Source organism: Chelonoidis abingdonii, chromosome 23, assembly GCF_003597395.2.
Source record: "Chelonoidis abingdonii isolate Lonesome George chromosome 23, CheloAbing_2.0, whole genome shotgun sequence".
Classification (NCBI taxonomy): Eukaryota; Metazoa; Chordata; order Testudines; family Testudinidae; genus Chelonoidis; species Chelonoidis abingdonii.
In genome coordinates this window covers 18,649,479-18,672,567 of record NC_133791.1, presented here as the reverse complement: position 1 = coordinate 18,672,567, position 23,089 = coordinate 18,649,479, and the positions used below count along the sequence as shown (strand labels likewise).

At 49.9% G+C, this 23,089-nt stretch overlaps 1 protein-coding gene across 4 annotated transcripts in view; it reads left to right on the top strand.

Moving 5' to 3' along the window:
* EPHB2 (EPH receptor B2) overlaps positions 1–21,481 on the top strand; it is a 186,734-nt gene extending 165,253 nt beyond the window's left edge. For all 4 annotated transcript variants that reach the window (XM_032787632.2, XM_032787630.2, XM_032787631.2 and 1 more), the window contains exons 12-15: positions 5,309–5,458; positions 11,102–11,295; positions 13,675–13,830; positions 17,340–21,481. In XM_032787632.2, the coding sequence (XP_032643523.1) occupies positions 5,309–5,458; positions 11,102–11,295; positions 13,675–13,830; positions 17,340–17,448 (609 nt within the window). In that variant the 3' untranslated portion in view covers positions 17,449–21,481. The remainder of the gene's footprint in view (positions 1–5,308; positions 5,459–11,101; positions 11,296–13,674; positions 13,831–17,339) is intronic.
* Positions 21,482–23,089: the final 1,608 nt, after the last annotated feature.

Sequence of the window (23,089 nt, the reverse complement as noted above, 5' to 3'; positions counted from 1 at the left end):
AAAACAAACCCCCAACAGGCACCAGAACACTGGCAGACCACCACCCACTCCCTTAACTAGCCTGTCGGTTCCTCTGCCTAGGTCTCTTAGTCTCTCCTACAACCTCCCCCTGTAAACTCCCTCTGAAACTCCCCTGTTTACAGCTCTGTTTGCTGGCTGCTGTGCCGCTGCAGCTGTCTATGACTCACTATGGAAATATTGATTAATCTGGATCTATGGCAGACCCCTGTTGGTCCCCACTGGATGTAGACCTCCAGTTTGGCAGTGAACCATTAATAGCTGCTCTGTGAGTACAGTATTTCAACCAGTTGTGCGCACCTTTAGACCACATTTCCCGTGTGCTGATGAGAATTTTGTATGGGACCATATCAAAAGGCTTACTAAAATCAAGATATAACATGTCTATGGCTTCATATACTTGCCTGAGTAACCCTGTCAAAGAAGGAAATTAGGTTGATTTGGCATGATTTGTTCTTGACAAATCTCTGTTGGCTGTCACTTATTACCCTAATATCCTCTTGGTGTTTACAAATTGTTAACAATTTGTTCCAGTCTCTTTCCAGGAATTGAAGTTATGCTGACTGGTCTATAATTTCCTGGGTCCTCTTTGTTCCCCTTTTTAAAGATAAGTACTATGTTTGCCCTTCTCCAGTCCTCTGGTACCTCACCTGTCCTCCATGAGTTCTTGGAGATGATCGCTAACGGTTCCGAGATTGCTTCAGATAGCACCTCCACTCCACTAACCCGCAAACCAAAAATTCCCCACAAATAACCCACCAGTTTCTTCAAACTTCTCAGCAAAGCTTTACTAGCAGAAGCAGCATGATGCTGACATCCCACATTACAAAGACCTCGTTGCTGTCTGAGACTCCAGCGCATTTACTAGGACTCAGGGAAGGAGAGTCATGAATAATTAAAACTTCTCTGCACTGTTAAAGTCAGTGAACAAGGTACTGTTGGCAGTGCAGATGTTTGCTCTCTTCGTTGCTAGTTTGCAGAATTCATTACTGTGCTATAAGTCTCCCAACTGTTGGCTGAAATGCATTTTTCATAGATTCATGGATGCACGGATTACGAGGACAGAAGGAGCCATTGTGATTATCAGTCTGGTCTGATTCCTATGTTGGTCCATAGAACTTCCATGAATTAATTCCTGTTTGAATTAAATCGTCTATTTTAGAAAAAACATCCAATCTTGATGTAAAATTTTCCAGTGATGGAATATCCACCCCAGCCCTTGGTAAATTATTCCAGTAATTAATTACCCTCACTGTTCAAAACGTGTGCCTTATTTCTAGTCTGAATTTGTCTAGCTTCAACTTTGAGCCATTAAACCTTGTTATATCTTTGCCTGCTAGAGTGAAAAGCCTGTGATTATCAAATTTATGTTGCCCATGTAGTTAAATATAGACTGTGATCAAATCACCTCTTAACCTTCTCTTTGGTAAAATAATCAGACTGAGCTCCTTGAGTGTTTCATCCTGTTAATTCCTTTTAAATATTGGCCCCACATTAGCTTTTTCCAGAACTTCTCCATTTCCCCAGTACATTGAAAATCAACACTTACAGTTCAGGAAGTTCCTTTTGGATGTAAGGTATCAAGACCTGCTGATTTTTAAATGTCTGGCTTTAGTACTGCTGTTTAATATCCTCCTTAGTTACTGTTGGAATGGGAAGTATTTCATTATCTTCCTCTGTTATAGCTATATCATCTGGATATTTTCCCAATTCTGAACAGAAATATTTATTGAACACTTTTTTGCCTTTTCTGCATTATTATTGACAATTCTACCATTTCCATCTAGTAATCTTCCTATACCCATTGTCAGGATTCATTTTGTTCCTAGTATACTTCAAAAACTTCTTCTTGTCCTTAACTTTGTTGACCATACAGTGCTTGTATCCTTTGCTTCCCTTATCAGTTTTCTACAATTCTTAAATTCTGATTTATATTCATTACTATCAACTTCCTTTTCTTCCACTTGTTTTAGATGGGGTTTTTATATCTGATTTCTCTTCCCCTCTAAGCCAGTCTGTTTATTTAACCAGTGTGAACTTTTTTCTAGATAGTGAGATTGTTGGCTTTTTGGCATCTAGTAAAATATTTTCAAACAATTCCCAATTATCATTCACATTTTTCTATTTAATGTTTTTCTCCCAACTTGATTTGTCCCATAAGTGTTTTCAGCTTTGTGAAATTGGCACTTTTTAAAGCCTCAACTATAGGAATTTGGACTTTATTCTGTTTGCACATAACAAATATAATCAATCCATGATCAACTGCACCTAAGCTACCACTAATGTTTAGTTCTGTGATCAGTTCCTCTTTGTCTGTCAAAATAAGGCCTAATATAGGATGCCTTCATGGTGGATGCAACACTTTTTTGAGACAGGAAATTGTCATCTATAATATTGAGAAATTCCAAGGATGTTTTACTACTGGAAGAATGAAATCTCCAGCATACATCACTCAGATTGAAGTCCCCCATGACGACACAGATTTTTTTCCTGTACATTATAGATATGTGGTTAAGGAGGCAATCATCTTGTTCTCTATTGTGCTTTGGTGGCCGGTAGCAGACACCAATTAGTACCCTCATCTTGTGCTTTATCTGTTAGACCATTGATCCATAAACATTCAGAATAATTGCTTTCAAGTCATCAGTGTCTCTGAAACTGGTGTAATGCCATTGTTTATATAGAATGCCACTCCCCATCCCCTATTAGCCTTCATAAATAGGTTATAAACATTGATTTTAACAGTCCAATTATGTGAATCACCCCACAAAATTTCAGTAATGCCAATTAAATCAAATTTATGCTCATAAATGAGCAATTCAGATTCCTCTTGCTTACTGCCCAGGCTCCTAGCATTGGTGTATAGGCAATTCAGGAATTTCTCCTCTTCTTGTCTTTTGGTGTCATGACTGATTTTGTTCTCAACCTCTTGGTTTTGTGCTGAATGAATATTCATTTGTTCCTCCCCTTTTGTTACTAGTTAACACCCTCCTGGCTACTCAAGCCAGCCTGTCCCCTTGAGGATTCGTTCCCCTTCTACTCAGGTGGAGGCCTTCCAAACTATATAGCCCCCTCTTCCACAGAAGATAGAAAAATGTGCCACAAAACCCAAGCCCTCCACCCTCCGCCACTTACCTAGCCAGTGATTCACTTCCAGAATCTTCTGCCTTTCGTCTTTCTTCACTCCTAGGACAGGAAAGATCTCTGAGAAGACCATGTGGACATTCCTCTCCTTCAGCATGCTTCTGAGTTCCCTGAAGCCATGGATAGTGGGGCAGTATTGCATAAAGCAGCATTGTTAGTACCTGTAAGCACCATCACGAATAGATCCTTCCCGCTGACTTCAGGTGCCCATCCAGTCTTAGCCCTGGTGTACATTGGGGTGGGTCAACCTAAGATACGATAAGAAGTCAGCATATCTTAGGTCGATTTACCTGGCCTTGAAGATGGCAGTGAGTCGACCGCTGCCGCTCCCCTGTCGACTCCACTTCCGCCTCTCGAGAGCTGGAGTTCCAGAGTCGACGGGGAGCGCGTTCAGGGATCAGTTTATCTGCGTCTAGACGAGATGCAATAAATTGATCCCCAATAGATCAATCCCGACCTACCGATCCGGCGGGTAGTGAAGACCTGCAGTTAGAGTCACAGCTTCTCTTTCACTCTCTTCTTCAAGGAGCGATCCAGCAACAGTCTTTAGAGGGGATGGCCATGGCTGTAACCATCTGCCTTTGTAGCAGGAACCGTTTCATCCATCCAGATTTTGGGGAGTGTTACTGCTCCCTGTGATGCCTCTCATGCAGCGAGAGAGACAGCCGAAGAGTCTGATTACCAGAGACGTTCAGAAGACCGCCAGCGACTGGGACTCTTTCCTAGCTAGTGTAAGCAAGGCCTGTTTCCCTCTCTGTAGAGATGCGAGCACAGGGCAGCAGATCAGACCTGGGCTAAGTGGACTTGCACCCAATCATGAATTCTGGGCCCACCCCTGTAAGGGTGAGTGGTTGCCACAGTAGCGGAGGGACCAGGGAAATGCTCTCACTTGGGGCAATGGTTCATGCCCCCGTTCGCTGCCATGCTCTCCTGCTCTGTGTCACTGACGCACCATGAAGAGCAGGCCTGTTGGAAGGGAGAGAGATAGCACATGCACACCCCACACCTGTGTGCCATCACCTCCTGGCACACACAACAGCTGGATTGGAGAAGTTCTGAAATGGACATGAATTGGGCCCAGGGTGACTCTGCTGGTAACAGCCCTGAAGCATGGGAATGTCACCTGCCCTGCAGAGAGAAGTGTTATGTTTTACAGGAACGCAGTGCCGGCCAATAGTATTTGCCTGGTATGGCTCGAAGATGTTAGGATGAAGTTCTCTGTCTAGGCCTCTGGAACTTCCTTGTCCCCAGCCTGGGTCCTTGAGCACTCACACTGCATCCAGTCCCTCTTGGGGCACCTTCTCTGCTCAAGCCCGACCCGGAAAGCTTCTCATTTTATCTGAAGTTCAGTGTGTCTGATCAGGCCACAGTGGGTATTTGGGGTAATTGTACAGTTACTGTGTCTAGCATCTGTAGTGGTCTGAGGCTGTTTCACCTAACAGGACCCCTAGTAAGAGGGAATAGGTAATTCTTCACATAGGCCAGATCTCTCACTTCAAACAACTTAAACCAATCGTGACTCCAATGCATTTACTCTGTTTACGTGAGGGTAACAACAGAACCTAGGCCTATAGGACCCCGTATAATAAAAAGATAGCCACAAATCTTCCAGCATGGGAACTCTAGCTCCAGGAGTATCATGCATCCCAAAAATCTTGAACAATTAAACAGGACATCTTTTAAATATCTGCGTTTATCCTTCCACTGGGATAACTAGCTGACAGCAAGAGGATGGAGAGAAACTCAAGATTCTCTGTATTTTTACATACTAATCTTTCTTCAAATGAATCTATTGGCACAACAGGCCTTAGGTATTGCAGGAGTCCAGAGATCACAGCAGTTTGTAGGCAGCCTGCAGAGTCAGAGCAGCTCCAGGCTTCCTCCTTCTTGCAAGACAGGGAGGAATACATTGATTCATGTCCACTGGTTTCAAAAGGACAGTCCTTGTCTAACCTTGCACAGGAGCACTGATTTGTGTGAGTGTGGAGAGGGGTAAATTCTGGTCGAGGAACTCTGGCATTTCATTGCTCAGAATTCTAGTTATCTGGCCCAGCGGCTCCATTTCACCAGTTCATTGTATGCAAATACTCCAGTTCGCATCCTTTTTCTTTCTCTCACTCTCCTTCTCTCTGTTCCTTGCCTGCAGGGTGGGAAGATCCCGATCCGGTGGACAGCGCCCGAAGCAATTCAGTATAGGAAATTCACCTCAGCCAGCGACGTGTGGAGCTATGGCATAGTCATGTGGGAGGTGATGTCCTATGGGGAGCGGCCGTACTGGGATATGACCAATCAAGATGTAAGTTATCAAGAGAGATGTGGTGGAAACCTTGAAATCAGCCATAGACATGGAAAAGGCAAAGAACCCTGCATAGTTCTGGCTGAACTCAGCCTGTAGTGTGCTGGGGGGATTCTCTGGCCATGAGAGTTATCTTCATGGCTAAATCCTTTAGTAGAGACAACAGGGCTGGCTCTGACCTCCACTCAGGCTAGGTGCAGGGGCCACAGAGGAGATACACGGGGACAGAGGAGAATTCCTCCAGCTCAGAAGTAGCATAGGGCCAACAAAAGCATCCTAAACTGCTGTGCCTGGCGAACTCTAGAGTAGGGAGCATGTCAGAGGTGAGAGGGGGCACTTTGGGTGCAGGGGGATCTCCCATAAGCAGCCCAAAGGAGGCTGCCATCCCTTAAAGTGGCCCCCAGGGCACTGGGGAGGATTTCAGTCCCTGCTGCAGCACAGGATATGGGGGGTGCCACGGTGACATGAAGCCACTATGGCAGGCTTCACTCAGGTGCCAGCAGGCCTAGTGGTCAGGCTGCAACCAACAGCCTCTCAGCTGCTGGGCCCCCAGGCTCAGGATCACAGTTCATTGCCCCCATGGTGTCCTCCATGATCTCTCAGGCAGCTGGAGGAAGAGGGAAGGAAAGGAGATCCCAGGCCCTTGGGGAGAGAGATGGTTTCCTCCCATGTGGCTGCCTCGCCAGAGCAGGGTCCCCTGGGCTGCTTCCACCTGTTTCCCTTCAGTGTGGGGCGTGGCCCCAGCCTTCTGCTTACACAATCTCATTAGTTCAGGGCTTCATTCGAGGGGAGGAGCTGCGTCCCAGCTCACCCTGAGAGTCCAATTGTGGGTCCCCCTTAGTCGGAGGGGAGGGGGATCCCAGCCAAGTCTTACTCACAGTCATGGTTAGGGTTTCCAGACAGCCGGTTTTCAACCGGAACGCCGGGTTGAAAAGGGACCCTGATGGCTTCGGTCGGCACCACTGCCCAGACCACTAAAAGTCCAATTGGCAGTGTAGCGGCGCTAAGGCAGGCTCCTGCCTGTCCTGGCTCTGTGCCGCTCCCCAGAAGCAGTCGCCAGGTCCGGCTCCTCGGTACATGCTGCCCCTGCCCTGAGCTCCCATTGGCTGGGAACTGCAGCCAATCAGAGCTGTGGGGGCAGTGCTTGCAGGTGTGGGCACCACACAGAGCCCCTGGCTGCTCTGTGCCTAGGAGCCGGATATGGTGGCTGCGTCCATGAGCCATGCAGAGCCAGGGCGGGCATGGAGCCAGTCTTAGCCCTGCTGCATTGCTGAGCAGGAGCCAGCTGTGGTAAGCACCATCTGGCTGGAGCCCAAACCCCCTCCCACACCCTGAACCCCTGCCCCACGTCAGAGCCCCCTCCCGCACCCTAACTCTTTCCCAGAGCCTGCACCCCTCACCTCCTCTGGCACTCCATCCCCCATACCAGCCCTGAGCCCCCTTTTGAAGCCCACAACCTGCCCCCCTGCCCCAGCCCTGATGCCTCTCCTGCACCCAAACTCCCTCCTGGAGCTCACATCCCTTCCTACTCCCCATCCCAGCCCTGAGCCCCCTCCCATACCCAAACTCTCTCCCAGAGCCTGCACCCTCTTTTGCATCCCAAACCCCTCATCCCTGGCCCCACCTCAGAGCCCACACCCTAACCCTAACTCCCTGCCCCAGCTCTGAGCCCATTCCATCACTCCGAACCCCTCAGCCTCCTGCTGCACCCCAAACCCTTCACCCACACCCCAAAGCCCACACCCCCTCCCGCATACCTGCCCCCGCCCAGTGAAAGTGAGTGAGAATGAGGGAGAGCAAGCAATGGAGGGAGTGGGTGCAGGGCCTCTGAGAAGGGGTGGGGCAGGGCAGGGGGCACAAGGGGTGGGGCGAGGGCATTTGGTTTTGTGCAGTTAGAAAGTTGGCAGCCCTGTCCTTCCCTGTAGATAGTTCTGCCTCAGCAGCTGCAGGCAACTCTCCTCCCCCATGCCGGAGCTCCCTTTAAGCCGGTCCTCCCTAGGGAACATGCCAGGCAGCTGCTGAGGGCCAGGTCATCTTGGCCCACACTACTCCGCCACTCCTCTTACCTTAAACCCCATCACAGCCGCCTTGCCCCTTCTTCCCTCCTGGGAGGTGCAGCAGAGTCTAACCCTATACTGAGACCCATCAGCTCCTGGAAACTAGCATGGGCTTCGCAATAAGGCTCTGCCTTGTGAAGGATCCGCAGCTGGGGACAGTCACTGCCAGGCAATGACGCTGAAGATCAGGAGATCCCCTGCACAGAGCACCAAAGAATGGAAATATTCTCCGCTGTAAAGGCCTTCTGGCCTGGGACATTCTCTCACCGCGAGCATCAGGACTCGACCGGCCTTCTGTGAGAGCCCCAGGCCCGTCCTTTTCCTGCTAAACCCATTCGCAGAGCCGTTCCTCCCAGGCCATTCTTATACCTTGCACTCTGCACGAGCTGGCCGTGGTTCTGGCTGGTGACAGAAGATTGATGTATGCAGTCAGCTGCTTCCATCCTTGGTGGGCAAACGGGCATTAGTGCAAGACGCAGGCCGCAGTGTGTGTGTCACTTACTCTGGGACCTGGAGATTCCCTTGGGCTCTGCCCCCGTATCCCAGTGCAGGCACATAGCTGTGATTTACACTTCCTCATCGGGGAAATGCAGCCACTCCCCTAGTTCCTCTCTTCTGGACAGAAATGTTCACCAAACGCTCCCCCTTTGGGGTGTCCCAGGGGGTTATCTGTAGATATGGGAACGTGTAATTAGCTAATAGAAGGAGCACCAACAAGTGGCACTTAAGGATACGTAGCATTGTTTGTAAGTCAGGCTTGGTAAAGCGGTATTTGTTGTGCACTGCAAATGGCTTCCTAGTTAACGCTGGTGTAACCAATGTCCAACTGCACGATCCAATGCATCCTTCTATGCCCAACATTTCCCTCTCCCTGGGCCCATCCTGGAGAGTGTCTAGGAACCTCTTCCTCAGTGTAGGTGCTCACAAGAACTCCGTTTTGTCTGGAGGCCACAGCCCTCCTTCCCAGAGAGAGAGACCCCAGCTCCCTCCCTGCCTCTCACCTGCTGAGGGATGGGCGCAGAGCTGGTCGGAATATTTTTGGCAAAGCCAAAACATTGTTCAGAGGCATGTCAGTTTTCACCAGTCCAGAGCTCTATAAGAACTTAAGAACAGCCAGACTGGGTCAGACCAGTGGTCCATCTAACCCAATATCTGGTCTCTGACAGTGGCCAATGCCAGGTGCTTCAGAGGGAATGATCTGAACGGGGCAATTGTTGAGTGAGCCAACCCCTGTTGTCCGGTCCCAGGTTCTGGCAGTCAGAGGTGACTCACTTCTGACCAGGCTATAGCCTTGTGGTTAGGGCACTGGTCTTCAGCGTGGGAGACCAAGGCTGCTCAGCCCAACTCAGCATAATCCGTGACTAAAGCTCTGCTCTGAACCCAGCCGAGTAGACCTTTGGAGCTCGATCTGCCACATCCCAGGCCAGTGCCTGAGTTAGTGTCTGTCTGATCAGAAGTGACTGCGAAGCCCTGGACCCAAAATAATCTTCCCAAAGTGAGACTCTGCAGCTCCAGTCAAAAGATTTGGCTTTCATTCCAGTGCAGATAGCAACAAACTTCAAAACCTGAGATGGTGCTCCAAATTGCTAGAGATCTTTCATGTGAGCTGAAAATGTGCTGTCTGCCCACTGCAGATTAGCCTCGTGAGAGCCAGGAGGAACCAGGAAGATGAGACGAGGCAGAGAGCTCAGGGCTGGCAGCTGGGCCGGTGCTTTATTGGGGATTTGCTGGGTCAATGCCAGATCCAAGAGCCTGATGCCTGTGTGATGACTGTCCCCAGCCTCGTGCACCCCTTTCCCTCCTTTCTGTCTCGGCTGGAGAGAGAGTGGGGAGAGTTCACATCTCTCAGGAGAGGGTTTTCTCCAGCCCCTGACCAGGAGCCGGGAGCCCACTAGCGATTCCTCAGGTTAGACCTGGACAGGCTGAGCGGGCACCTCCTCACACCGGCCAGTGCTGCCTCTTGGAATGGTGGGCGAGGGGCTTGTGGGACCCAGACACAGTTTAGCCCTTGTGAGGACAGAAGGCATGTCCCAGCAGCATTGTAGTGAGCGGTGAACTCTCCCTGCATGCAACCCTGTCCATGCACCTCAGCCCCACCCTGCACCCAGCCCAGGGCTCTGCCAATGCTCCTCGGTGCTGACTGGCAGCCCCCCTGCTATTCCAGTCCTTGGCTCAACACAGAGATGTGCAGCTCGTGGTACCCCTCCATCCTGCCTGCTCTTCCAGCTCTGGATTCCCCTTACACACCTCCAGCTCTGCCAATGCTCTTCAATTATGACTGGCAGCTCCCTGCTCTTCCAGGCCTTACCTTGCAGATCAGTGCATGCACACACGTATTTGACCCTGTACCTTGGACCTGATCTCCCACCCTTCCACTGTTCCTCCAGTTCTGGGCTCCCCACACGGCTGTGCCTGAATCCTGACTTGCTGTATCCCTGTTGTTCTCATTCAGGGCCTCTCTCCATAGCAGGGAATGAGTTGCATTGTATTGTGCTGCATTGTCTATGGCGAGTTGCTGTTCTTACGCAGCTAAACACTCCTTAGCGTTAGGTGCGTGGCCTTTCCATTGTCACCTTCTCTGGGGTGAGCTCCTCCTTCTCTCTCACTGCTAGGCAAGTGCAGTAGCTGACTGCAGGCTCTGAGACACTGACATTTCATTTGGTCGGCACCAGGGGCTCTTGTCCGGAGCCAGAGCAGCCTGCTCTGTAGTGCCCACCGCTTTGTCTCCTCTTCGGGTCGTGTTGGTGACCAGCTAGTGCTGTGCCCCAGAGCACAACTCAGGGGATGCCCGGGGGGATGAGACAGGAGAGCTTCCCAGAAGCCTTCCTCACTGCGCAGCTGTGAGAGGAACAGGCTGCCCTCTGAGCAGACCACACCGCTTTAGAGCAGCCTCCTTATTCCTGTGCACCCGCATCAGCCTGGCCAGGTGCCGGACACTGCCAGTGGTGGCAGAGGAAAGGGGCAGGATGTTCCTAGGGGAAGGCCTGCTGGGCCTGGGGATGCATGTAGGTCCAGTATATGCACAGAGAGGCCCAGCATCCCCCATGCAGACATGGACATGTGGAGAAGCCAAAGACGCAACCCAGCAGCAGCTCCTAAGCACGAGCCAATCTGCCAGCTGTGTTCTTGCAGGCTTCTGTGACAGGTTTTCTAGCCTCTGCTCCGTGGGTGACCCACTGCATCCTCCCTCTCCCCATTCTGTTACTCACGTTGGAGCTTCAAGTTTGTCTACACTGCGAATAACAACCTGCGGCTGGACCGTGCCAAAGGGCTTGGGCTGCAGGGCTGTTTCATTGCCGTGTAGACTGCCAGGCTCAGGGGAGCAAACCAGGTATTTCCTTCCCACCCTGGGTGTCATTACCATGACAATAACTGGCCTGCACGAGGTACGTCACAGGTGATTCAGTGTGACAGAGGGACCCTAGCTCCTGTGGTCTAAGGCTGTCCATGCCTTTCACCCCCTGAAGACGAGATGATGAACAATGCAAATTCAGCGGGCACTTCTCTGGCACATGATATTTGCACTGTCCCACTGCTCCTGGCTACTCCCACTGCACTGACCTTGTCGCTGTGGCTTGTCTTGCAGGTGATAAATGCGATAGAGCAGGATTATCGGCTGCCCCCTCCCATGGACTGCCCCAACGCCTTGCACCAGCTAATGCTCGACTGTTGGCAGAAGGACCGGAACCACAGGCCCAAATTCGGGCAGATTGTCAACACATTAGACAAAATGATCCGAAACCCCAATAGCCTGAAAGCCATGGCACCCCTCTCCTCCGGGTGGGTATCTCTTCTGTCACCTTTGAGCTTCTCTTTCAAACAGAACTCCATTGATGGCAGGTACCGTGTCCATATCAGACTGAAATCTCAGACATTCAGCTGAAGATAGGCCTGGCCATTTCTGTTATCTACAGGTAGCGGTGCCTTCCGGTGAGTGGAGCGGATGCACCTCCCTTTGGCCGGGATTAACAGTGCATGTGTCCTCCTCCTATAACATGTCCTGAGCCATGCGTTACAGAAAACTGGGAGAATAGAAGGAGGTTTCCACAGGCTTCAGCTCACTGGGCAGCATTTTTAAGCTCTCTTAGAAAACCAAGGACCCAGGTTCTAGTCCAGACACTGGCCTTTGCCAAGCAATGGATCCATTACATGGCCCGAGTTCCCGGTGAGCACGCGTAGAAGATATCCTGGGGAGGAGACACGTGCAGTATCAGGAATCCAGATACCGTTTGTGGCAGCGTGCTGCCTTTTCAACCTGTCACGGCCCAGGTGCAAGACGAAAGGCCCTTGATAACGGGGTGGGTTTGCAAAAACCTGACAAGGAGAAGGGAAATAACAGAACTTTCCCGACTCTGATTTTGTGTCATGAGGGAGCAACTGGTATTGGGGCTAGATATCTTGTTTGGGCAGGAGAGGGAGGTTGGCACGGAGGTCTGAGCTGGTCAAGACCCAGGAAGAAACCTGAGCTAGTTCAGTCAAGGAGATAGAGCATTCCAGCTGCCGTTTGGGACTTCTGCAGCTCCCTCACTTTTGTTTTTTCCTTCTTCCCTGTACCCCAGGAGCCCCCAGCTCCCGTCCCTGGGAGGAAGTGCTTGGCTAGTCCTCCTCAGTGCCACCAACCACTTAACCTCCCCAGGCTTCCTGAAGGGGCAAACAGACTTTGGCACTTCCCAGGCAGATCTGTTTGTCAGGAATAATGCAGATGTTACAGGCACTTGGCCTCTTCTCAGAGCAAAACAAAGAGAGTGAGGCCTTAATGAGCTGAGGACATCTGCAGCCCTGCAATACCAGTGCTCATTAGTGATTGGCCCTGGGGGGAGCTCGCTTAACGCAGCCGCAGCCCCACAGATAGCATCACAGGCTGGCACCAGTATACAGTCAAGTGCAGCCTCGCTGCTCTGACAAATACATCTGTGAAGAGCTAGAAAGGGTGCTGGAGCCACAAGAGTGTAGACAGGAGATGGAAGTGTGGGTAGGCAGTAGGATGTGAGTGATTTTGCAGATGCTACTGACTTGTCATTATGAATTGTTATCCTCACAGGTCTGCTTTGTTACAACTAAAACTAGGGATCCTCTTTAGGGGTATAACAGTTGTATTCATTTCTACTGCTCCTCTGAGCTGAGCTCCCCAGAGCCTTGTGCAGACATGCCTCTCGACACCCCTCCCCGCACCCAGGAGTTCAGTATTATTGTCTCCATTTCACAGATGGGAAAATTGAGAAGAGAAGGGAAGCAATATACCCACAACCACATAGTAAATCAGTGGTAGAACTGGGGCTAGCATCCAGATCCCCATCATATGCTTAGATTAATAGAGTTGTTGATTACAAGGCCAGAAGAGACCCCTGTGATCATAGAGTATCAGGGTTGGAAGGGACCTCAGGAGGTCATCTAGTCCAGCCAGAACCAAGGTTGGTCCAGGACTAGGACTCAAAGCAGGATCAATCCCCAACTAAATCATCCCAGCCAGGGCTTTGTCAAGCCTGACCTTAAAACCTCTAAGGAAGGAGATTCCACCACCTCCCTAGGTAACCCATTCCAGTGCTTCACCACCCTCCTAGAGAAACAGTGTTTCCTAATATCCAACCTAAACCTCCCCCACTGCAACTTGAGACCATTACTCCTTGTTCTGTCATCTTCTCTGACCCTCTGAATAACACACGTCATAGGTCATTGCCCAAATAATTCCTAGAGCACATTGTGTAGAAAAAAATCCAGTCTTGATTTTAAAAGGATCAGTGATGAAGAATTCACCATAACCCTTGGTAAATTGTTGCAGTGGGGTTAATTACTCTCACTGTTACACATTATGTTCAGTCTGAATTGTTCTAGCTTCAACTTCCAGCCATTATGTTCCATCATGTTACATCTTTCTCTGCTAGATTAAAGAGGCCGTTGTTAAATATTTGTTCCCTATGATCAATCTAGATTTGAGCTGCTAAGGGGGAGGGAAGGATAAGATTTTATCCAGCCCCACAAACTCACTCTGTACGGTTGTTCCACACTTGGGTAAAGTCATCTACACAGGGACAGATGGTGAATGAACTTGCTGCAGGTGCATTCCAGGGTTTGCCCCATCTTCCACAGCCACCAAAGGGTAAAGAGAGCCCATCACAGGGTGCTACTAACTTCTGCTCATTTTCTGTCTCTCTTTTTCAGGATTAACCTCCCTTTACTGGACCGCACAATCCCCGATTACACCAGTTTCAACACAGTGGATGAATGGCTGGATGCCATCAAGATGGGCCAGTACAAGGAGAGCTTTGCCAGTGCTGGCTTTGTCACCTTTGACGTGGTGTCACAGATGACCATGGAGTAAGTGCCAAGAGCAGTAGTCACAAAACAGAAGCAAAGACCTCAGGGATCTTGCAACAATTGGCCATTTTCAGATTTGAGGTTTCTGAGCTTTATATTAATCTTATTGTTATGCAGTGTTAATAATTTTTTGCCTGAAAAAGAAAAGAACGCCCCCCATCATTTCTAATCTTTTCCAGTCCCGCCTTTCCTCTTTAATCCATGGGCTGAGTATCTGTCTAGTAGATATTTCTACACCATTCGTCTCCATGCTGTCCGATTGGTTTTCTCCCTCCTATGAAGATGCAGTTCTGTATGGGGCTCTCCAAACCCCATAACTAGCACAACAATGTCAAGGGGGAACAGTGAAGATTACAGGCGGGCACCAGGCAGTTCCCCTGCCACTGGAGGGCACTTTGGGATGCCATGACCCCAGTGGATTGATTGCTGACAAGCATGTGCATATTGCATACAAGTCGCTCCCTGAAAAAGGACTCTGAGAGCTAGGATGGTCTCCCGTTCATTCCAAATAACCCTGCACACCTTAGAAACAATGGTATGCCCCCCACCCCCATCCAACAGTAACAAAAATGGAGCAGGCTCTCCAGAGACGAGTAGACTGCTGAAATGCCAGCTCCAGTGGGCTGCGGGCTGCTGGAATCCCTTAGGGCCTCGATACGTCGATTAAAAGATTTGTGGCTAGGTGCATCAAACTTTGGAGGCCCTGCCAGAGACAGTGGAATTAATGACCCATGCGGTAAAGCTGTCGGTAAGCACTGGAATGCTTTGTTTTCTTATGGGTCTGGGGCAGGGCAGCCTGCAGGTGAGCACACTTACAGCTGATGCTCAGTTGAAACCCATCCAGCCAACCAGCCAAACTGACCTTTTCTGTTTGGGGTTTTTTCATTTTGTTCTTTGCCTGGAAATATCCATAGGACCTCTGAGTGTGTCCATGTTTCCACAGCAGCTCCACGGAGTGCTAGAGATGGCTTAAGAAGCCTACAGGCGGAGCTTAGAAACCTCAGTAACAGGTGCCCTAGGACAATCAGAGCAGCAGAAGGAGGGCGAGAGGGAGGCTCTGGGTAGGGAAGGAGCACTAGTCGACAAGCTGAGGCACTTGGTGTCAGCACTCTGACCCCAAAGCTCTACTGAACAGGTGACTGGTCTTTGCAGCATGTCCAATATTCAAGCTCGGCCTTCTCCATGTTGCTGGGTAGGGAAGCTGCAGATGACCGTATATACAGAGCTGGTCGCTGATTCAGCGAATTTGAAACATTTCATGGGGTTAGTTCAGTTTTGCCAAAGTTCTGACTTTGTCCAGGCAGGTTTTGAAACCTGCCAAGTTTCCCACCAGGTTTGCCTCCTGGGTCCTCAGCAGCTTCCAGATTTCATGGCTCCAGAAAAGCCTGGCACACCCACTGCATCCTAGCCTGGCCCCCAGGGTCCATGTCTCTAGAGCACCCCATGAGGCAAGCGTGGCTTCATTCCCTTTTGTGGAGAATTTCAAATTTTTGGTGTTTGGTTTGTAATCAGAATGAAACCACAGGTTGAAATATCAAAATCCGCTATGAAAGGGAGACCCTTCCTCTCCCTGTGAACACGGCAGGAAATGAGATTGCTTATCAACACGTCAGCTGGAAAGCAGAGGTGAGAGCAGACAGTTCCCTGAGCAAGTCTGCTCTCCTGCTGGAATTTGTGGGGTGGGCAGAGACTGCTCTCCTGCTGGAATTTGTGGGGTGGGGGCAGAGCTGGGAGCTGAAGGTTTTAGAGATGCCTGTTTTAGGTCTTGTGGGGCAATAAAGGGTGCTGGGAGCCTGAGCACCAGTATCTGTCTGTGCAGGAAGGGAAGGAGGTCCATGCAGAGTCCACCACCCAGAAGCCAGCTTTGCTTCTGGAGGGTAGCACAGAGGATGCTGTCTGAGAGTCTGGGGAATACCAGGACTGCTGGGGCCATGGGGTACCACTGTGTTAGGAGTCCCACACATAGGACTGTCTCCGAAGGCACAGGCACAGGGCTGCTTAAACTTGGGGCAGCCTACTCCCTTCTCTGCTATTGGCACATGACTCTCCTGCCCCCACTCACCCTTAGCTTGTGACTGGAGGTATCAGAAGGCCAATGCAAGCAGCCCTACATAGCTCCTGTGCTGGAGGAATTGTCCTGCAGTCCCTTGTGACTTGTGGTTGGCCCCTACATATCCAGGCAGTAATGTTACACCAGTCAGTGGAGAGCGTCTGATTTACAACCATGAATTCACCACCAACAGTAATACATCCTTCGTAGTGCCAGCCCCCTGCTTCACTGGGACTTGTGTAGAGCCAGGGGCATAGAATTCACAAGCATGACTTTTTCTGATAAAAACCAGTCCCCTAATAGCCAGTGGTTCAGGCTGTGGAAATCCTGGCCAGGAGAAATATACAGGATTAACCAGGGAACACGGCCTCCTTACCCCCACTCGGGATGCAGCAGCTTGGCAGTGACCACAGGTGGTTACTGTCCAACTGTTGTGCAGCGGCTTGTGTGAAATGAGCTGCTGGCCCCAGTCCTAGTGAGAAGGTCCTGGGTGCCCGCACACAAAATCTCCACCGCTGGCACTTGTTGGCGCACTCCTTAGAGAAGCAAAAGGGCAAAAGACCAGCTGTCTTAGAGAAGGATCCCTTGGGATGGAGCTGAGGGGCAGCACAGGCAGCTTCTGTCAGATTCATGTACGTTATGGCACTGGGACCCATATGAATACCCAGACGATAATAACAATGAATGATAATGTCATGCTTTCCATACAGAGACCTCAAAGTGCCTTGCAAAGAAAGGTCAGTGTCATGATCTCCATGTTACAGATGTGAAAACTGAAAGACAGAAATGTGGTGAGAGAGAGAGGGAGATGACATAAGAACGGCCACGCTGGCTCAGACCAATGGTCATCTAGACCAGTGTCCTGTCTTCCGACAATGGCCAATGACAGGTGCCCCAGAGGGAATGAACAGAACAGAGCAATAATTGAGTGATCCATCCCCTGTCGTTCACTCCCAGCTTCTGGCAAACAGAGGCATAGGGACACCCAGAGCATGGGGTTGCATCCCCGACCATCTTGGCTAATAGCCATTGCTGAATCTATCCTCCAGGGCTGTCAGTCCTCCACCTTTCATCAGCAACAAAATTCAGGTCATTTGTTGCGGTTCAATGATTTGCTGAGTTCTGAACGTGGGAATGAGCTGTTAGTCGTCAGTTCTGAATATGGCATGTGGCATAGACCATCCTGGGCATAGTGCAGCCATGTAAAAGGAAGTGCAGAGGCTAGGAGAAGTAGGCTAGGGAGAGACTTAGAAACAGACAATGACCTGGGGCGCCGAGTGAGAGACGAAATCCAGTTTAACCTGTTACATTTCTGCAGTAATAGTTTAATAGAAGCAACCCTAAGACTCCCAAGTTCCTCAAGAAAGCTTTGCAGATGCATGTTCAGCGTATGGGTTTGTTCTGTCTCTGAACAGGGTTCCTTACTGGCCTTTATTGTGTGTTTGTTTTTATTCCAAAGGGACATTCTGCGAGTCGGGGTCACTTTAGCAGGCCATCAGAAGAAAATTCTGAACAGTATCCAAGTGATGCGAGCACAGATGAATCAGATCCAATCTGTGGAGGTTTGATGTTCACACGTCCTCACACTCCTCTTCCTCAAGGCCCTTCTCCCCTTTGCCCCTGTACGTCCAAGCTCCAGTTCTTGAGTGTTCTGCATTCGCCAGAGACAGGCAGCTGCTCTAAGGATCGTGGCAACAGGAAGAAACATCCTGACAACAAAAAGTTGCCAAGAGCTTCTAGAATTTAAGCAATGGAAAAAAGGGAACAAGGAAGACAAATATTTTGGGAAAACTATGAAATATTTTTTAAAAATAATAATAAAGCAATGGCATTTTCGCAAAGGGCTCTGAGATCCACAGGAGTCTCCAAAGGGAGATAAAAGAGCAGATCCTTTCATTTCCTCCTTGCACAAGGCTGCTTCAGCAGGCTCAGACACCTCTGGAGCAAAGAGACTTTGTCAAGGAGGTGAAAGCCAAGTGAAGACATGGGAAGCGCTCCTCCTTTTCTCCCTTGGGATGGTGACTCTGGGGACATCCTGCAGCCAGCAGTCATCCCCGAAAGCCCCCAGCTGGCAAATCACAGGGGGAGAGAGAGTTGAGAAGTTCTTGCCTTGTAATGGACCAAGCGCATCTGTAAAGTGGCAAACTTTTGCAAAGCTGAAGATTTTTGTAAAATAAACAGACTGAGACAAGAAGAGTCTTTTTTTTTTTTTCTGCAGATGAGAAGGAACATTGAACCCATTGGGAGTGGGGGATGGGGAAACCAATCCTTTTTAGAGCTCTTATTTTCTCTTGAGATGGAACGGTTTAGTAAGTGACACGTTTTCCAAGGGTCTGCCCATCCAGCCGTCCAATGGCATCATTGTCTCATACATATCATATGCACAAGACTTTTAGTGATCGCTTCACTAGTTGCCAATGACCTTTTCTCAGAAGACTTCCCAAGTACAGTATGTAGTAGTTTTTGATTACAAATGCTGACGTGTCCATTTATTTTTCTGTTGTCGTTGTTTGGAGATTTGTCCTTTGACCTTGTTTGTTTACAACAATTTGTGGCTTGGGGGATGGATTTTGTTTTTTGGTTGGTTGGTTGGTTGGGTTTTTTTATGAAAAGGAACTGACATTTCCAGGCTTCGTATCTCTCAAGAACTTGAACCTTCTCCCTGTGGAAGGAGAATTGCAGCTTACCGACTAGACAATATGCCAAGGACAAGATTTTTTATATTCACATTTCCTCCTCTTTGCTCGTTTGTTATTTTGTAATGTCCATTGCCTGACAGCTGTTTATAACTGCCGTGTGTCCGGCTGAAATAACCACCTGCCCAGCTGGGGCTGCTGCTGCAGGGCGGGGCAGGGTTATGGAGGGATTTGTGGATGGGGAAAGAAGGGTCATTCCACAGGTCATGATCAGAGCCCTTTGGAGACGCAGGACTGTTTAGAGAGGTGAGAAGCGAAGAGCTTTGCTGGTCCTACCAGCTGTGACAAAAGAAGATGCGGTGCATGCAGCAGAGAGAGGGAGGGGGAATGCACTACGGGCAGCAGCCAGTATCCTGGCATAAGGTTCCTCAGAGTAGGGACGCTGTCACAGGCCAGGTGGTAAATCATTCACTGTGATACCTAACGCCATGCACTCAGACGCTCAGCCCCCTGCCTCAGGAGGTGCTTCATGTGCCAAAGGTTTCATTCTCAGCTGCCACATGTAGGGGAGGCCAAAACAGCAAAAGCTGGTTGGCCAAGGGCGCCACAGCAGGCCCGTCCTACCCCAGACCAAACCGGCCGACCAGTCAGTCAGGAGGTTTATAAAGAACTAACATAGAGGCTTTAGTTACAGAACGAACCCCCGGTATGTGTACATACCACTGGACAAATCGTAGGCAGTGCAAGAGAGCAAACGCTTGGATTTGCTCTTGTAGGTTTCATCACCCTGTGTCCTGGGCGTGTGCACTGTCACTCGGCATTCCTCGGGCTGTGCCCGGTGTCACTGCGTCATTCGTACAGGAACACCTTTGCTGTGCAGTGGCACAGGGCCATGAAGATGTGTTCGCACGGAGCTGGTCTTGGTTATTTTCCAGTGGCTAAAGCCAAAAGGGCAAAGCATGTGCTGTGGATAGAACCCTGTGTGCGGCTTACCCTTCTGGGCCATGCAGGCTTGTACTGGAGTCTCTATAAAATTGTCAAGCCCTGTACAAAATACTTAACGTTTTCCCTTTAAGATTTGACTGGGAGACAAAACGTGGACTGGGAGACAGGTCCCAATGAGCTTTGGGTCACCCCTCTGCTTAGCTCTGTTCTCGCTGGTGTGTTTGGGGCACAGCTACTGCAGGAGGAGACAGAACTGCCAAGTCTGCCTCTCAAGGGTCTGTTCATCTGAAATGTGTCTAGATACTGGGCCTGGTTTTTACATGGCCTGAAGGCCAAACGGTCACTGGAATTCTGGGCCCCTCTGTAACTGGGCCGTGCTGTGGATCGGGGGCCATAGTTCTCAGTGACCTCAGTGTCAATTCAGAGCAGCCACTCTGAAATGAATGGCCCTGCTCCAGATTTCCCTGAGAGCAGAATTTGGCCCAATCTCTGATGACTGGGGTGAGAAACAAGCAATGGAAGCAGACTGAAGGAACGCCAGGTGTTCTGTAGGCTCCTGGGGTTGTCAGCTGGCTGCACTGCATTCTGAAACGCAGTCAAGTCAGTCTTTATGTGTGTATTCAACCAAGGTGTGTGTAAACCTGCCATGTGCTTAACAAGCACCGTACCTGATAATGGTGTGGTCTAGCTTTACAGGATTGGCACACAAGAGACAGTGGTGTCAGCTGGAGCATTCCTAGTGTTTGCCAGGAGTGAGGGGGGGTACTGGGAAAATGGAGGCCTCTCTACACAGTCTATAATAGATGGGTGAGCAGAGCAGCAGAGAGAAATGCTTTCATGCCGCATCTCTCTCTTCCACTGCAAATGCTACATTTTAACACGGAAGAGCTCCTCAGTGTTGCCCAAAGGTATCGGACGAGGGTGCTCGTGCTGAGCCGTGTAGCCATCGCCAGCCTGCTGCTTTGTGCACAAGGAAAGCTTCTGAGCGCGAGGAGAACTGCCTCTGTAGAAAACCCACCAGCAAATTCCAATGGGGCAACCATCTGGAATGATCACATGATGCGCTTGCATTGTCTTTCCCAGACAGTGCTTGACTGTTCTGCGCCACCCATTACATGCTTCCATGAACTCAGTAGGCGTCGTGGCCATGCTGCAGCCCTCAGAGTTGGACAGGGCTCTGGGGAGACTTATGATCGTGTCCACTGGGCGACGTTCTGTCTTGATGCACTAAACCTGCTCTTCACCAGCCAACGGGCGTTGCACACATCTAACCGCCCGACCCCACCCACTGTGAAAGAAGGGATTGTACAGAGCAGTGGACGCCGTAGTTGGCTGTGGCAGCCACGTACAAGGCAGAAAGGTGCAGCTTCGTTTCTTCCTGGGACAAAAATCACACAGTGTCAGTCCAAGAAGTGCATGTTTTCTAGTCTGTTAATACCAGGCGTCACTGTGAGAGCTTATCTGGGAGTAACAGAGAATGAGCCAGAAATGCACCACTTTTCTCTGCAGCTCTCCAGCTCTTCCTGAGGACGTGAGGTGCCGCTGTCCAATGGTCCTCACCCTCCCTTTGCCTGGTAATGCTTCTGAAGTTAGGGTCTGCTCCCAGGAAAGCAGAGAGCCGCTGGGGTGACTTCCAATCAATTGCATTTCATGGGTGTAAAACATACTATTATGAAACATTCTTCTAGTGGCAAAAATCAGCTTCCTACAGAGAGCAGGTAACAAGTGAAAAAGTAATGTGGACACTGTGACACAATGTGGGGGGGGGGGGTGTCTGTGTGTTTTAACAATTTCATCTTGCTGAGTTTGTCAGTCAGCTTGTTTCAGTTTTGGCTGTTCCCTTCCAGCCGTCCAGGCCAGCTTCCAGATCTAGGGTTCTCTTCCTCCAGCTTCTTACAGTCCATCTTCCGGCTGCTACAGCCCATCTTGCATCGGTAATGATGGTGTCTGGCAGGAGAACTTACGTTGGAATTCCAAAGTTATGTTGAAAATAGCAATAAAAATGTCAAGCTATGCCCCACCTGTGGTGTAGCTCCCATGACTGAGCAGCAAGGACCAGAAAGAGCAGGATGGAGGGTGCTGGTGCCAGCGTACCAGAAGCCCAAGGGTGTCATACGTAACAAGTATCTCATAGCTTTCACCTCCAGCCCTGTAAGTAGAATTAACGGCCAAGATCTACTTTGGAGTAACAGAAGAATAAACTCAGAAGCACTTTCATTATAGCTCTACCATGAACACTTGCTTCCTCTCAGCCGCAGTGGAGGATGGAGATATAGGGGCCGTTGGGGTTCGCCATTCAGGGATTCATCTTTTTGTCTCATGTCTCAAAGATCAGAAACTGTGGGTCTCAATTGCTGTCAATAGTCCAAATACCATTGAAATCAAAGGGGCTGTGCCAACTGATGCCAGCTGAGGAGCTGCTCAGTTAGGTTCTTTATGTATTCTGAGCACTCACCCACAAATAGTGACCAGTAACTTCCAGGACTAGTGCAGCCTGCATGGGGCACCCCCAGGAGCTGGGTGCCTGTTGCTCACAACAGCATTAATTCATTGTATAACGGTATCAGATAATTGTTGTGGTGCACAAGTAAAAGGGCATCTTCCCGCTCTCCCTTACACTTGTACACCAGGGTAGCCCTGGTGGCTTCACTGGACTAGCTCAGATTTACACCAGCGTAAGCAAGAGGAGACCCATTTGCAGCAGAGCATATAACGTAATCACCAGTGCAAGGCAGAGAGGAGAGCAGTGATCACCTTGTCACTTACAGTCATTGCATGGAAAACTATTGTAGAAGATCACAGTCTAGCTGAGATGGCAGGAGTTACCCACAAGGCTGGTCCCATCTAGAGTGTAAAACAGCCGGGGAAGAGGGAGGAACTCACCAATGGAGGGTTGTTCCAAAGGTGAGGCATTGTTACAGCTGAAGGGAAGGGGATGTTTTATCGATGTTGGGTCCTAAATGTGGCAGGAACGCATCCACCCATAGTGCAGTCCATCTCTTGGGTCTGGGCTGCTCTGCCAGCAACAATGGATCATGTCTACTGGGGAGGTTACCTTCACTGACCGTTCCTGGGAAACATCCCAGAGAGGCTGAGGAGGGACAGCTTTTCCTTTCCTCCTCTATGCTCTGTATTCTGAAGGAAGCCTTTATGGAGCCAGAGTCCTTGCATTTTGAGAGCTCAGCTGGGCCTGCTCCTGATTCCCTGCCGGAGATCAGGCATCAGCCGATCTGTAGCATCATAATCATCTCCCCAGCAGCCTGCACAAAAGTTGGATGCTGACTTGGGGGAGTGGGGTGAATGATGATGATGCAAGATTCTCTCTCACGCTGTTGTCCTTAGTAACAAATAATGCGACAAGATAACTAAAGGAAACTTCCAGGGCAGGGTGACAAATGATTTGGAATATTTCCTAGGTCGTCTCTGGGGAGTGGAGGGATGAAAGATGGCCGAGGAGGCAAAGCCCGTCCTTCAGCCATCACAATATTGCCAGCCCCTGAGCGACTGTCAAAGCGCAGCCCCTGTTGTGGGTTGGTGGCTGAGCTCATCGCAGAAGGGACCCGCCCATGTTTGCCTCTGTCCTGCTGTAACCTGCAGCTCAGGGCATGGAAATGCAACACGAGGCCTT